This window comes from Podarcis muralis, chromosome 1 (genome assembly GCF_964188315.1).
Source record: "Podarcis muralis chromosome 1, rPodMur119.hap1.1, whole genome shotgun sequence".
Classification (NCBI taxonomy): Eukaryota; Metazoa; Chordata; class Lepidosauria; order Squamata; family Lacertidae; genus Podarcis; species Podarcis muralis.
The window spans coordinates 109,415,762-109,432,751 of record NC_135655.1 but is presented as its reverse complement, the minus strand read 5'-3'; the positions used below and the strand labels follow the sequence as shown (position 1 = coordinate 109,432,751).

Genomic DNA, 16,990 nt, shown 5'->3' with positions numbered 1-16,990 from the left:
CTCCTTTTCTTCTCACTTTCTGTGATCCCCTTTCTCTGATTGTCGAGTAGGTAATTCAGTTTTTAATAAAGTTTTATTATACGTTTTATCCTTGTTCTTTTAAAAAAAGAGGAAACTGAAAAATCCCTCCTCAAAGTTTGGATTGCTTTTTAGTTTTCATTGTGCTTTTCAATCTGTAGACATCAAATAAATTACGTCTGGTGTATCATCTGCAAAAAGTCTCTTAGTAGAATCTCTGAACCATTATGTAATTTATTGAACTTAATTAACACAAGCCAATATTTTACATAAGTAATTAAATGAGTTGAAAGTGTTGCACGACTCTCCCATCTGTTGGAAGCAACAGCTAAATTGCAGTACAAATTAAAACACATAGTGTATGTCTTCCATGTGTGACTATATACCATTTTTGACTATGTGTCTATTTACATATAAATTATGCTATTGAAATGCCTCGCAGTATATATATTCCTTATTGTGGCCCATTAGTTTTATTCCTGACTGTAGAAATGCTGATTCCAAGGAATATGGCGGTAAACAATAGAGCTTAAGGACCATTTAAACCAGCCTAACCTCCACCTTGACATCTGTTGAACTGTAGCTCATGGATTACTGTCGCCTTTTAAAGGTGCACCTGCCCATTGATCCTTCTGATTATATGCACCTCACATTTGCCCTCTATATTGTTTTGAAAAGCATCACTAAGCTGGTCTCATCAAACTACTCGTAAATTGTCAGATGAACTTTGGAAAATTTAGCCGTTACTGAAGAAGATTAGTATCTATCATTAAAGTACCATGGAGTCATGCCAGTTTCACTGCCCATTCAGAATAACATTTAGGGAATAGTACATTTGGTGGATTTCTCTCTCAGTGTAGAGGGCACTCAAATGTCAAGTGGTTGTTGTTTAGTCGTTCAGTCAAGTATCTATCCACTATGTTTGTGTTCTGCCCTTCCCCAAAGCAAGGTTGTCCGTCCCTCTTAAAACAAAATGGAAGCTTATAAACAGTTGTACTCGGTGCTATTTTTCTAGAAAAAGAGGTGCCAGGATTCACCACGAACTTCTCCCTTGTTCAAGAGAATGGCAATAATGCCCACCAGAGGGATGTCATAGTTGTGAGTTCTGGCTGAAAAAACACACCCTGGTTGTACTTCAGAATAGTCTCAAAAGTACAGTGGTGCCCCGCAAGACGAATGCCTCGCAAGACGAAAAACCCGCTAGACGAAAGGGTTTTCCGTTTTTGAGTTGCTTCGCAAGATGATTTTCCCTATGGGCTTCCTTCACAAGACGAAAACGTCTTGCGAGTCTTGCAATTTTCCCCCGCTTTCCCCCCCTTTTTCTAAGCCGCTAAGCCGCTAAGCCTTTAATAGCCGCTAAGCCGCTAAACCGCTAATAGCGCTAAGCCGCTAAGCCGCTAATAGGGTTGCTTCGCAAGACGAAAAAACCGCTAGACGAAGAGACTCGCGGAACGGATTATTTTCGTCTTGCGAGGCACCACTGTATAAGAAAGTATTTCAGGCTGGAAAAATAAGAGCATTGGAAGATGAGGATCATGAAAACTAAAAAGATGGGGCATGGTGTCCAGATTCAACAATGTCACTATACCTTGAAATATACCTTGACAATTGAAAGAACAGCCATCCACAATAGGCACTTTTCTGAATTTTGCAATGCAGTTCTCCAGCCAAGCAATGTTTTCAGAAATGCGCAGTCTAGGGTAAACTGCATTTAAATGCATACGTTGGTGAAAATTGCTTTTAAAAACTGTATATTGGGCAAAATTTCATTAAAAAGGTATATTTGGGGAGAAATTTGCACTAAAATTTCCAAGAGAACTTAAAAAATAAATTCATAACCGACACAGAAATGTGGAGAACTGAATTTAAGACTGGGAAAATGAGAAATGGAGGGGAAGTGAAATGGACAGGTTTTCCATCCCTTGGTCCTGTGTTGCTCATGCTGAGTGACTGATGACCCATTGTACTTCCAAGGCAGCATCTAGAGTAAAAGATATGAGTGTGGTAATTTAATCAGCTGCAACTCCTCAGACAGCCAGTCAGAGAACAGTGATGCTGGGATGATCGAGAGGGGATCACAGCTGGATTTCAAGCTGCTGTGGCAGCGAAACAAAGAAACAAAAAAATCAATGGGGAAGGTGGACAACTTAAAGAAGGTGTACCAGACAGGGAGATAATAGCCTGCCCTCTGAACTGACCTGCACAAAACTCTATTTGTGCTTGTTAGCTCAGGTCAGGACTGGCCTCAGGTCTGTGTCAGAAGCCCATTAACAAACTGGACACAGCTCAGAGGGCAACAGCCAAGAAGCCATTTCTGCTTCCTCTTTCCTTTCCAGTGGCAAGTCTGAGTGTGGTAATATTACTCCCAGCAGGTTTTGGACCTTTTTCTTATTTTATAGCAGGGGGTGGGATGAGGGAGGCCTAGCTTTCTGCTGAGGGGACAAATCTGTAACTCTACTAATTACGGGCATGGATGCGAGCTCCCTTGGTTCAATGCTGTTGGATAATGCTGTTGTTGCTTTGCAATGTTGTGCGTGAATGAATGAATGGGTGTGCATTATGTGTGGGAATGGATATATGTAGGTGTTATGTGTGGATTCTTATGAATTCTGTGGATTCTGTGTGTTGGAATGAGTGGGTGTGGGTGGGTGTATAAATGGATAAGAACCCACCTTTTCCTGTAAGGGGGAGAGTTAGAAAAATTATACACCCCACAATTCCCTTCTACGACACAGTGCCTGAAGGCAAAGGAATCCCAGGCTCATACTTCCTGCCAATCGTGGCACATCCACCATGCTTATCAAAGCATGCTGCAGACTCACACAAAGCTTTTATCCAAGGTTGCCTCTGCTTGCTGATTTAAATCCGCAGAGGAAACCTTCACGAATCCTCTGCTGTTGTTTCCACAAAATATGAACCCTCCTGAAGCAGGCCATCTGGCCCGGCATCCTGTTTCTCACAGTGGCCAATTAGATGCCATGGGGAATCAGACAAGCAGGATCTGAGTGCAACAACACTCTTCCTGCATGTGATTCCTAGCAACTGGCGTTCAGAGACATTCTGCCTCTGCATTGGAAGTTGTATATAGCCATCATGGCTAGTAGCGTTGATAGCCTAATTAATGGCTAGGCAAACTAAGGCCCGGGGGCCGGATGCGGCCCAATTGCCTTCTCATTCTGGCCCATGGACGGTCCAGGAATCAGCATGTTTTTACATGAGTAGAATGTGTCTTTTTCTTCAAAATGCATCTCTGGGTTATTTGTGGGGCATAGGAATTCGTTAATTCCCCCCCCCCCCAAATATAGTCTGGCCCCCCACAAGGTCTGAGGGACAGTGGACCGGCCCCCTGCTGAAAAAGTTTGCTGACCCCTGGCCTACTCCTCTTTTAAAACAATCCAGTGAGCTACAGGAAGGCTCAGGTCACTGCAAGCAGCATGGCAGTTACATAGCTGGTATAATATCGAATAAACAGACTTTTTGTTGTAAGGAAGCTAAATGTGTTTTTTAACCTTCTGCACAAGCTCAAGCGGCAGCTATGCCGACTGCCTCCACCACCTTTCTGAGTAGTCTTTTCTTCAATTTCACAAATGTCTATTTTTAAGTCCAAAGGTTGGCAGGTATTGTTCAGGGCAAAGTTTTTCATTGCATGCATATTCTTTCGAGGCAGACATACTCTCCTGAGAGGCCTCGTTTCAGTACTTTTAAGAAATATATTGGCTTCTTGTGCAGTACTGTGGATACATTGGGAGATCTATGGCAATTAACCAAATGAGAAAATAGAGTGCTTGTAATTAAGATAATCAAGCTCAGGAAAAACCCACCCTCCTAATACTAATAGCCATGCAGCTTTAAGCTGTACATTAATTAAACCCTGGATAACAGTTACAGTCACTCACAGGCAATTTGGGGGAGAGAAAAAAATACGCAAGATCTGTGGCATGGAGACAAAACTGCTGCTAAAACACATCTACTTCTTCTTTGGCGATCACTCGTAGCTGAGTAAGATATAAACACAGTTTTAACAATGAGTCCGTAAGTGACTGTGGAGGCCAGTTCTGGATCCACACGTCCTTCCACAATGGGGACATTGGTTTCTGGGTGGGAGTTGATGACAGTGTGGATTTGCCAAGCGTGCCTTCCTCTTAGCACGTTTCTCCCTTGCGTCCTGAGTCTGAGTGTCTTCAAAGCCCATGACACACTGCCCCTGACTTTATCTGCAAAGGTTATTTGTCCATTTTAAGCAGTTGCCAGGATGATTTAATGTGCTTTTTGCTAAGGCCATCTTCCTGCAAGAGCAATGAATGTGCCCAACATCTGTTTCTGATCTGCAATTCTGTTTTGAAGCCTATATATGTGGCACAATCCCAGCAGCTCCTCGTTGATCTAGAGGCTCTGATCTGCTCTTGATACGGTGATAAAATACAACAGGAGATTTGTATGAATGGTTTCTGATCTCTGCTCTTTTGAATCTGCTCATCCCAAGGAAGAGCCCATTTCTCTGTTGCATCTGATCATGCTAAAACATGGCAGTACTTGCCCCAACCTGCAATGGCATCTCCATCCATGTCAAAGGACAAAAATGTGTCTGTGCTGCATAGAGATGTCCTCTCCTATGAAGTAATTGGATCACAGGGCTCTGGATATATATGGTAGTGAGCATGGGTGAAGCTACATTTGTTTGAGTATTTTGCAGCACTGGAAACTTCCCAGTGCGCCAGAAGAAATTCATCACTTTAGGAGGACTAAGATACAGAATAACTGTAAAAAATACAGGGAAGAATAATAATAAATTTTATTATTTATACCCCACCATCTGGCTGGGTTTTCCCAGCTATTCTGGGCGGCTTCCAGCAAAATATAAAAAAATATATTAAAATGTCAGACATTAAAAACTTCCCAATACAGGGCTACCTTCAGATGTCTTCCAAAGGTTGTGTAGTTCTTTATCTCTTTGACATCTGATGGGAGGTCATTCCACAGAGAGGGCACCACTGCCAAGAAGGCCCTCTGCCTGGTTCCCTGTAACTTCACTTCTCACGGAGGGAACCGCCAGAAGGCCCTTGGAGCTGGACCTCAGCGTCCAGGCAGAATGATGGGGGTGGAGATGCTCCTTCAGGTATACTGGGCCAAGGCCATTTAAGGCTTTAAAGATCAGCGCCAACACTTTGAATTGTGCTTGGAAACATACTGTGAGTCAGTGAAGATCCTTTAGGACCTGTGTTATAGGGTCCTGGTGGCTACTCCAGAACCACATGTAAAAGAAACATGTAAGATAAACATAGTGATCAGCAGAGTATATTTAATGGGTACAGCAAGCTCCAAATTCTAACAAAGATCTGCAGGTAGCCAGCAGGCGGAGCAATAAAGGGGTAAACAGGAAGCCTTAACAGCCTAAACAGTTATTTAAATATGAAGCAATTGCATTGTCCATTGTTAAAAGAAGCCCCTCAAGCAGTGAGTTTATTACTGGAGAAAAAAGAAAAAGATGAGAAAAAAATGAAGGAAGATGGATCTTTTTGGTTTCTCTTATGAAATAAAAAGAAGAAAATAATTCAAAAGATGCTGACCAAAGGAAATGTGGATTACTTTTCTCCAGGTCTAAAGTTCATGGGAAGAGATTATCATGAGACCAGGGATGCCACTTGGGTAATGAGTTCTGCTGAGTGGGTTAGAAATAGGTGATCCATGGAGCGAGTGTCAAAAGGCAGTGTGCCGCTCAGACTGGAAGGTGCAATGCTAGAGTTTCAGTGTCCAAGTGTACAGTGACTGTATGTGTCATGTAACTAACAGGAGTGAAGAAACATCAGTTTTGCACCACTGTGATCAAATATATGGTGCAAGAGATGCTGCTGTACTGTAACACCTAATCTATTTTCTTGCCTCAGTAGGTGTTACCTAGAGCTATCAAAGCTTTGCTATATTAGGGCAAAAATGATGACAGGAAATCAGTACAGGGGTGAAATTTGGGATAAATCTTGACATTGAAGGTTTGTCAAGAAGTATGGAAGTTTTAGAATGGTTTTATGCAACTGATCAGATCATATATCACCAAACTTATACATATATCACCAAACTTATACATATATCACCAAACTTATATGTGGCATAAATTCACCCCGTCCTGCAGAATATTGCTGTTTTGAATGAGGTCCCACTCCCTTGACAGCAGTTCTGACATCCTGGTTGTCCTGATATGGGAAGCGCTGGAATACTCATTGTGTGGATGATGAATGAATAAATGAAAGTCAATGAATGAATACCAATGAAGGATTTATATGGGATGCTTATAAATGGCAGGCCTTTTGTGGTTGCTGTTGAGCTTGCAAGCAATGGGAGGCTGAGGATGTCAGGAAGTTCTGATCAAAGCTATATGTGCACTTCTTTTGTTTACCTGCAGCAATTATGCCACTGTGTGAGGAAACAGAGACTTGTGGATACTTAAAATGCAGTGGTATACCAGAGGAGATAGTGTTTTGTTGATGGGAAAAGAATACCGCTCCTTGGTTTGTCTTCCATTTTTTCTCTTGAGCCAATGGGAGCAGACCAGAATGAAACAAAAGGAGTAGGTATAGAAAGACTTCTTGTCCACAAAATGAGACCAAACAAAGATAAAGTACTGTTGATGGGGGCAGATATCCATATTGATGAAGTATTTTATTCTGTTCAACCTCATACAGAATATCCCATACACAAAATGTGCAGGTTAGCACATTTACCCCCTGCTCTCAATGCAGTTATCATGGTGCAAAGGGAAGAGTCGGGCCAGATTGGCTGGCCCTGCCCCCAACATTGTGTCTCCCCCCTGTCATCTATACCAGTGGTTCCCAAACTCCCCACACCCCACATGGACCACTTGAAGATTGCTGTAGATCTTGGTGGACCACTTAACACTTTTTCTGCCTGTTGCAGAAATTCTAATTTCATAGAATATAAAATGTAAAACAATAAAGAGCAGAACAGGAATTGAAAGGAGTAATAAAATAGAATTGAAATTCAATATACATATTCAGTGCAATGGATGTGCCATCTCCCACCTTTAACCACAAATCCACAGACACCCTGCAGAACACCTGAATGAAGCTCATGGGCCACAGTTTGGGATTAATGCATTGGAGGAAGAAGGTCTGAGACAGAGAGCCTGCTTTAAGTATGTTGACTCCTCTTGCAATTCAAAGCTCTGACAGTGCAGGGACCCCACACATGTGGAGCAGGCTCTCCGTCTCACACCTTTCCCCTCCAATGCATGCAAGATGGTGAGGGCCAGGTGATGGGGCTGAAACAGAAGGGGCAAGGTATAACCAGCAAGTAGAACCTGTGTGGTGTAGTGGTTAAGAGTGGTGGACTTGTAATCTGGTGAACCGGGTTCGCGTCTCCGCTCCTCCACATGCAGCTGCTGGGTGACCTTGGGCTAGTCACACTTCTTTGAAGTTTCTCAGCCCCACTCACCTCACAAAGTGTTTGTTGTGGGGGAGGAAGGGAAAGGAGAATGTTAGCCGCTTTGAGACTCCTTCGGGTAGTGATAAAGCAGGATATCAAATCCAAATCCAAACTCTTCTTCCCCTCACTTGTTTGAGGGTGAGCTAACATAGTACAGGGCTATGCTACTCCCAGCTCCAACAGGAAATTCTCCAAAGAAGAAGAGTCAGAGCAGCTAGATAAGATGCTCTTACGACGTCCTCCCTTCTTATGATGAACTTGTCTCCCATTCATGTAAACTTGCTTCATATTGTGCAGCTGTGGAAGCATGACCAATGGATAGTGTTTGAGTCTTGGTCAAATTCTGACCTATCTCTTCATGCGTCTCTTTTGCCCTGGCATCCTATTCGTACTGTGAGTCAATATATTTCAGCTTCCTAAAGAGCAGATTTCACTCTTGAAGAGACCTGCTAAGTTACTATGAGAAGTGTTAACCCTGTAATTGAACTGATTTTGACCCGAATTTAGCAAGGCTTACTACTAGGAGTCTTATCTGTATGCTTGCAATATATCTAGCTACAGTTCCATAGGATACATAACTTATTCAAGAAACATGAAACAACATGTTTGAGGAAAGCATTGTAGAAATGACGACTTGATACAACTTTATTTTTCCTTAATTTATTTCCTCACACCCCCCCTGCAATTTTTAAAAACAATCAGCAAAACAACACTCTGTCCTCCTCAGATGTGGCTATAGCTTGGCTTCGTGCTGTCTGAGTCTAGTTTACATTTCAGTAAGGAATGACAAAAAAAGAAAACTGTACAGGACACTTTCATTTTCCCCCTTCATCTTTTTTTGAACATTTATATATATGTTTATAAAAACTTGATTAGCAGCTTGGCTGGCACCCCCACAACCCCCTAGATAATACTTTTCAACTAGAAGAAATGCACTTTTAGACAATTACACTAGATAAAACAATATATACAGTTTTGACAAATAAATACATAAATACAGCCATCTGTATATAATGGTACGTTTAAACTTCAGATAATGTCAACAAGTTTTCTTAGTTCATTACCTTTTTTCCTTCCTAAATTGTACTTCTCTACATGACTCTATAAAGGTTTAATCCCAATAAGGGGTCATCTAATCCACCAAATCTTAATGACTCTGGAATCCTCCAAAGTCGCCCACTAAGGAAATCTATTATTATATAGTTCTTCAGAAGATAAGACTTCTGAAAGCTTATTGGCAACATGTGCTTTGTCCATTCAAATTTCAACAAAAATCAAACATGACTTTGATTCGGATGTTGGTTGCAATTGTAAAAAAAAAAAAAAGTGGTTTGTTCAAAAGTAACGTAAGCACTTATTTTCCTCAAAGATTTTTTTTTAAAAAAACCCAGTAGTTGTTGGTTCTTTACAATCTCTCTGTGACCAAATACTTCCAAGTAAAAGAACTTGTATGCAGGTTTCAGGTTCCAAAATTGGTCTCCCTTTGCTGATTTAACCCCCTCCCAAATTTGCTCAAAATAATTAAGAAAAGTATAAAAAACCAGTTATTTTTAAAAAACTTCTTGTACATTCAAAAATCAGGGCACTCATGCTTAAGGCTTTTGAAACACTAAGAGATAAAAAGCCTGTCGCAGCTCCATGCAGAACAAAATGTTACATTGCAAGCTGACTCTACAGACATATGCAGTGGGAAAGAGAATAAATTGATTTAAAATATATACAACACTTTCCGTGATGAATATTTACAAATCTGTCAAAGAAAAAGAGAGAGAGAGAGAGAGAGGAGAGAATGCTAAGCATAAATGCAACACTGAGGGAAATTTCAAAATCTCTTGACTTAGGAAGATCTTATTTCTTCACTGTTGAAAATGTGTTTTTCCCATAGTAATCTTGCCATTTTTAGATTTTTTTTCTTTAAATAGCTGCTGGATTTGAACTTAGATTGCCTTGTACTCTTTTAAAACACTGATTGCATCTTGATGTATTGCTAATTGTGATTCAATACTGCATTGAAACCATATCTCTCATCTATATTCCAAGAATAATTCAAGCCAACATACTTAGATATTTTATAGAGCCTGCCAGCTTCTCTAAGAATGTAATGTAGGATCCTATGATGTGAAATGTGCAGCTTGTCCTTCCTCCTAATATAAGCACTCCTGTGGAGGGTTTCATCCAGCCATTCCCTCAAGCTGAGCATTTCATTCGTCTCTCCATGCCCCTGGTTTTCCATTTTTCTTGCCAACAGACATTCAATCATCTGTGGCTACTGTGGCCACTGGACTCCCTTTTTTTGCCCTGTTTGTGGGTGTCTTAAATATTTTTTAAAGCTTGAGAGTTCCTTGAGATATGATACCTCCTCCTTATTTCTCAGTTTTGCCACCAATTCTGTTGAAATGTACTGAGTTTGTTACTGGAGGGATTCATGATATGGCCACAGACCAGCAGGGAAACGGTTTATATGTTACTCAGTCTATACAACCCCTGCTATTTCCGAATGATGAGTTTCCATCTGTGCACTTTAATATCTGCAAACATTCTCCATGTGACATTGTTGTCATATGGTGAGTTTTAACTCACCATGTGACAACACTGCGTCACATCTCACAGTGAATGTTTTGTTGACATTACGGTCCAAGAATGTCTCAGCCACAGGTTTAGTAACATCTCAGTCACTGTGAGTTTTCAGTCCTGTGTAATGCTGGATTGCAAATTGCTGGCCACCACTTAGTGCCTGTGCGCTAATGAGAAAGCAGCTCTCATATAAGAAAATGAATAAGAAGTGTCAGAAAAATGCTGAGGTTCTGCATAAGCTGTTAATCAAGCCGAAATACAGGAACTCTTTAACAGCCACTACAGAATGCCTTCCAGCATGTTGGTAGTAAAATGTTAGTCAATCTACCCGAAGTACCCAAAGATGAAGTGATTTATTGAAGCCGTAACTTCTTTGTGATCTGTAATGAGTTCCACTTCTTTCCTGAGACATTCTTGGGCATCAGTGCAACTGGTCATTGCTTATAACTAACGCTCACCATCACTGTCACTATTTTTTATCCTAGTTTGGGTTGTGTTACACAACCAGTAGGCACACCGACATCCAGTAGTTCCTTTACAAAATATTGAGCAAAGGTATCAGTTCTTACAGATTATTTGCACAGTACATTAAATGCATGCTGCATACTTAAAACATACTTTCTAAAATAAGTCAAACTATCTTAAAAGATAGAACAGATTTTACACTGGTGTCTTTGTCCTGTAAGTATGATAAAAATGTATCTGAATGTCTCTCTTCCTGGCTAGAGAGCAGTTTTCATCGGATGATGCTGGTCTAGTGAAATGCTACTTTCCCTACTACATCCTAAAGCTGATGTATGCATCATGTGAACACATATCAGTGTCTGATATAAAAACTTCTTCTCTGCAATGTTTGACCTGTGACATACGATAGGCATTTCACACATTGAGCTATCATTTGCTATTGCAGTCATTTGGGGGCAAGTTAAAGAGAAGCCCTTTTCAAGCATTCACCATGAATGAATTAAAGTGGACACAGGCACAATCCCTGCCCTTAATGTCCTCATCCCCACAGGAAACCTTTGCACATTGAGTGTGAAGTTCAGAACGAGACTTGCAAGTACATTCAGCTGAGCATGCTTAGAAATATCTGCATGATGAGAAATCCTGCATTGTTCAGATTCCCTATCAAGTGGAGATTTCTAAGCATTTATTTGCCCACTCAATGTGGGAAAGTTGAGGTGATGTATGTGGGATGGAAACACTGAGTGAGCAAGCCTATGCACCTCCTAAATGCTGTCTCCCTCCCATGTTTCTCGGATGCCCAACTAGTCCTGAGCTTGTTGGCTGCAGCAAAATCCAGATGCATTGCTTTGAGCATATCAATTCTGAAGAAAGCCCCATCTGAGTTCAATGGGACCTACTCCCAGGCAACTGTATATAAGGTTGCAGCCTAAGTGATGACTAACTTCTGCCAGTTACTCAGCTACATGAGTAAAGAAAAAGCGCCTTGTATGTGTTATAACACTGTGACACCAGATGGCACTGTGGAGTTCCATCTTTCACCAATGCGATTTCCCCCTTTGAAGTGTACAATGCGTTTTTCTGAAACAATTTTTTTGATGTGTCTAGATCCAGCCGATGTGTGGACTTGCTTGCATTTTCTAGGACTGATATGGGAAGTCTCTACCAAACCGACATGCACAGCTACCATGTGATATTAGAACAAAACACCTTTACATCTCTGATATTAGATATTTAGAATTTAAAATCTATTGATATGCTGAGATGTGCTCTGTCCATTGCCTGCACATATTCTCTTTGCTAGTAACGCCATCTAAGTTAAATGGAAATTGTTAATTACTTGGCCTGCTTTTATTTGCTGTTTGTTCAGCAGTTTTAAAATTCAGATTTATTCCCCAAATTATTCAAATTTAATATAGTTATGTGTGATCAGAAGTGGGCTTATTTTTCTTTGCTGCTATTTTCAAAATTCCTTATTTGCATAGCAGGTGTTCTGTGCTGTTATACTTTTTAATGTGGATTATCACCAGCATGAATTAGATGGATATGAAACTTTTCTCTCTGCTTGGGCTAAGGAAGCAGGTATGTGGGGTTGGGCTGGAAGTGGACATCTTCCTGGAATCTCTTGACAGAATTGCTGTACTCTGTGGCATCACACAAATGACACTAGCGTTCAAGAGAAGGAGGGAAAGGAATAGGTGGTTTTTGAATGTTCAACTTGAGACACTTTTGTTAATTTCAAATCATGAGGCAATCATAATGCCACTGCCCTTTTGCTTTTTGGCAAATGCAAGGGTCAAATTTTACATGACACTGAGGCACATGCATTGTTTACTAGAGTGGGAGATGTGTTTGTGTGTGGCATGAACCTTTCCCCCTCGAACAGTATTTTAAGCTTGAGGGGGGGAAATGACCCCCAGCTGCTTCTTCCACTGCCATGGGAAAAGCAACAGGGGATTGTTGGTTTTTAGGGAAAGGCATTGAATGCAACAGGGATAGAATCATGGAATGGTAGAGCTGGAAGGGACCCTAAGGGCCATCTAGTCCAACCCCCTGCAATGCAGGAATCTCAACTAAAGCATCTATGACAATCCCTGCTTAAAAACCTCCAAGGAAAGAGAGTCCACGTCCTCTTGAGGGAGACCACCACCTCCACAGAGGAAGCTTCTCCTCCCATGCAGAACTTCTACCACAGATTGAAGCATCAATGGCAGGTGAAAACAACAAATGACTGAGCATCTGTAATAGATTTGCTCTAAATCTTTGAGTAGTATTTCCAGCATAAACACTTTCCTTAGTAAAAGAAACAAAGAAAAAAAATGAAATGGAACCTGTGCTGTGTAGGGGGCTTTGTAATATTTTTCTTCCACCCTTTATTTCAGAAAATATCTCTGGAGTCCAGGCTATTAAATATGCATCAAAAACGTTCCAATCCTCTCAACTAAAGGAGAGCATGCTCATTAGTGTTTTAACGGACCCTGCCCCTGCTCAATCGTAACTTCTGAATTCACTTGTGGCACATAGGAAGCAGCAAGGGGGCGGGGAAAGGAGGTTGCTAACAATATTCCATTCAAACTATGTGTTGTGTATGCAGAGCAAAACAAGCTGAGGATTTATCTGCCACTCTTCTAAGTGGAAAGGCATTATCGCCCATTCCAGGGGTACTAAACTGGTGCCTTTCAGATGTTGTGGACTCCAGCTCCCATCAGTTGCCAGCCAGCAGGGCCCAATGGTCAGGGATGATGGGAGTTATGGTCCACAGCAGCTGAAGGGCACCACATTGGCTATTCCTGAACTACTCCTTCCAGAGTGCCCTGTGGTTCTGCTGTCCAGAAAAAAATAAATCAAATAGTTATGAGATGGCCCATAAAAAATACTGGGAATGGTCCACAAAGTTGCTTTAGTTCAGGAGTGGGAAAGTTTTGGCATCCTTAACCACGAGCTGGTATCCAATGACACCTTGAGGAACCCATTTTCCTTGCCACCCAGCTTGAGTTGCTGGTAAATTTAGGAAAGATTTTGAGTTGAGTCCACTGCTTGATTTTGTAACAGCAATCTCTTTTTTTTTTTTTAATATTGGGTATCGCTGCTTTTAATTGACCTAGCGATGTGTGTGGCTTATTATTACGAAGTTGTCAATGTGTCTGTCAAATGATGATAAGTGCTGGCTTCAAATCTAATTACTACTAGTGTCACTGGGAAAGGCATGCAGGGAGTAATAAACAGAAAGCCCTCCCCTTTCTATTGGTTCTCTATGTAGCTCTTAGGCCTTTTAATTATGGGGAAAAAACTAATTATGCTTATATCTACAGAATACAGTGCTATAATTCCTATGGGCAGCCTTTTATAATTGAAAAAGCACTTAGGCTCTTCGAAAAGCAAAGTGCCGTAACAAACGGTTTTTAACACTGAACTAGTGAAAGTGTCGGCTGAGGATTTGCTTCCCTCCCACAGCAGTTACAGATGTTTTCCAGTTAACATTTTGTTTTATTTAACAATACTGCATATCCTTAATAATCATGTGATCTTTAATTCTGTGTCTACAAATATAATAATAAAACGGAAAATCTTATTTTGATAAATGGGCATGTCACCATCTGTATTAAAACTGCAAAGTTCTAAAAGGTTCCTTTTTTGCAGTTTACATACTGGAGAAATTTGCCTTTTGTAAAGAATATAATGTAATGTATTTTGGCACGCACTTTTTGTTCTGTATTTTAACATCATCATCATCATCATTATTGTTAGTGTATTTTGAGGCCTTATGTTGCATCTCGGTGAAGAAATTGTGCATAGTGATTTTTTTAAAAATAAAAACCCTGCACCATCCCATTTTGGGGTCTGTGTTTTAATCTCTAACAATGCATGTCTACTCAGAAGTAAGTCCAGTGGAATCCAGTAAGGCTTACTCCCAGGTAGGTGAGATTAAACACTTGCTTCTAAAGAATCCTTTGCATGGAGAGAGACTCCTGATTTTTCTTCTTCTTCCAACCACTGCCCCATGTTCTACTTCAGATCAGGAGGCCACTAGTATTTAGGGGAAGGAGAGGCTAATTTGAAATAGAAGACCATAATAAAACTGCTTAGCTTTCCCCATTCAAATCCATCTCAGCGTGCATGAGCAAGGAAGAAAGAGCTAGGATTCTTGGTCTTTCAGACTGCCTACCCTTGCCTTAGAGGAGAGTTCCTATTCTGGAGGTGTAATAGGAATAGATTATACATCATCTAGCAGTCATTTGTCCCCTTTATGCAGTTATGAGACTGGCTAAGACAAATGTGACCCTACCTTTTTTTGACAACTGCGTTATGTGGTCTGTAAACCAGAAATCAAAGCCGTAAAGAAGAACAAAAACAGAACAAAAAATACAGAAGATCTTCCCCTCCTGAAAGTTAGCATCCCATTTTCCAATCAAAAGACATCCATTTACTCTCTACTCAATTAAATTTTTTTGTGTTTTTTTTTTTTACAAAAAGCATTTACATCTGCAAAGTGTCCTAACACCTGAGGTGTTTCTTGCTTGACATGTCATTCCAAATTCTGTGCATTTCCTCAGGTGATATCTGATGCACTGTGATAACGCGCCGGTATCTACATAGGCTGTAGGCCATCTTCCAGTGATTAAAGCCACTGTTTTGAAAAGGGTGGATGCCCAGCTTCCGCAGGCAAAGTCCCACGTACACGTCTTCAAGATGAAGAAGTCTTGTGTGGAGGGAGGTTTTGTAAATCATCTCCGCTACATCCGCTGAAAAGATGTAGCCAGTGCCCGAGCAAAATGGCGGGTAGTTACTGTCAGGGTACAAGTCCCTAGGCATGTACCACTTGCTACGGACGTCCCTTATTGGACCTCCGTTGATGACGTAGCCAGTGAAGTACCTCCGCCTCGGCTTGGTATTGGGTTTTAGCAATTTGTAAATGAGGTTGTCCATATTCACGAAGATGTCGCTGTCCGTTTTCATGATGTACTTGGCTTTCGAACAAAATGTCGCCACCCACCTCATACCCATCAACGTCTTCAGAGTCAGGTTGTGATAGGAGTCGATGAAATCCTCCACGATGATGTCATGGAAGATTTGACTTTCCTGCTCCACCATCTGATTTAACACGGGGTCTGTGTTTTTCCCCAGGAGAAAGAGAGTGGAAATCTTAATACCTTTGAAGTTGTTCTCATCTCCCCATGTCTCCCGAATGGCTTGCCTGGCGTCAAATTCTTTGTGTGTGGTGCTGATGAGAATGACCAGGAAGGGGGCATTCTTTTCGCATTTCTCCGGCTCGTTTATGAGGAAATCAAACGAGTGAGGATTGATTGGCCGAGTCCTTATATTGCCGAAGGAGACATTCTTTCTAGCTATTGAGATGGTGCGGAAACTTTTGTGGACTGTGTAGGACGAAGTGGGCCGTGTTATACTTAAGTACCACAGAGCACTTGCCCAGCAAACGACCGTCAAGACATACAAACAGGAGACTTTTGAAGCCATTGTTCCTGGAGCTCTCCTATTCAGCAGAACAAATGAATAGCCTCGCTACCTCTGGCATCTCCCACAAGGGCAGCATGTTACTTTCCAAGCCGTAAAGTTCGACGCAGAGAAGCAACTTGGAACGCATTCATGGAGCTTGGAGAAAAGCTTTAACGTCTTGAGGGGTGTTCCTTCTCCTCTGTAGTCCCCATTCCTTGTGGCAACGTGCTATTTCTGAAAAACATGAACAGAAAATGATTTTTTTTTTGACAGGGGCTGGTTTATGTTGATGCTAGCAGCAAAACATTTGAAATGCTAAATGATACCAGTTGAAGGTGTTTTAAGGTTTTGTGCAGAGATAAATGAATGGTAACTATTATCAACAGGTCACGACTGTAAGGAAGCAAATAAAGCATCATTAACTTAACATGGCAAAGCAATGCAGTTCACTTGGGTACTTTGATATTTTCAATACTGCCTAGCAATTATAGTAGCCCATCTAAGATCTTCAGCAACAGGTCACAAATATCCATACCGATGTCTTTCTCTTACAACTAGTTTTGGCAACCCGCCCCGTAATTGGCTGACCTAACATTCATCCGAACCATATGAAAAGAACCATTTCTTGTAGGCTCATATAGCACAAAATATCAGCTGCCTTCTGAAGTTCAGGCAGCCCCTCACTTACCCAGGGGTTACGTTCCGAGGCATCGTATGCATTGGAAATTGCGTATAATTGAAGCCCTTTGAAAAAGCCTGCAAGCACCCCACTCTGCCCGTTTAGTGCTGTTTCAATGACGACTTTATGACATTTCCGGGTCACTTCTGGGTTCAGTGCAATGCACATGTAGTCATGCACATATTGTACGCACATAAATAGGGGGCTGCCTGTATTGCATATATTTATATTTGTCCTTTCCTCAGAGTTCAAGGTGACAAACACTAAAATAATCAACACTGAATAAATATAAAAAGAAACAACAAGAACATGGTTCAGCAGTCTGAGAACTGATGATACCCAGTTACAAGCAATGCCTGGTCA

The 16,990-nt window shown here is 41.2% G+C and overlaps 1 protein-coding gene across 3 annotated transcripts in view; it reads right to left on the bottom strand.

Moving 5' to 3' along the window:
• Positions 1-8,099: 8,099 nt before the first annotated feature.
• The window catches only part of B3GALT1 (beta-1,3-galactosyltransferase 1), a 335,318-nt gene continuing 326,427 nt past the window's right edge, over positions 8,100-16,990 (bottom strand). For all 3 annotated transcript variants that reach the window (XM_077936957.1, XM_028747710.2, XM_028747700.2), the window contains one exon: positions 8,100-16,182. In XM_077936957.1, coding sequence (XP_077793083.1) covers positions 14,989-15,969 — 981 coding nt within the window. In that variant the 5' untranslated portion in view covers positions 15,970-16,182 and the 3' untranslated portion in view covers positions 8,100-14,988. The remainder of the gene's footprint in view (positions 16,183-16,990) is intronic.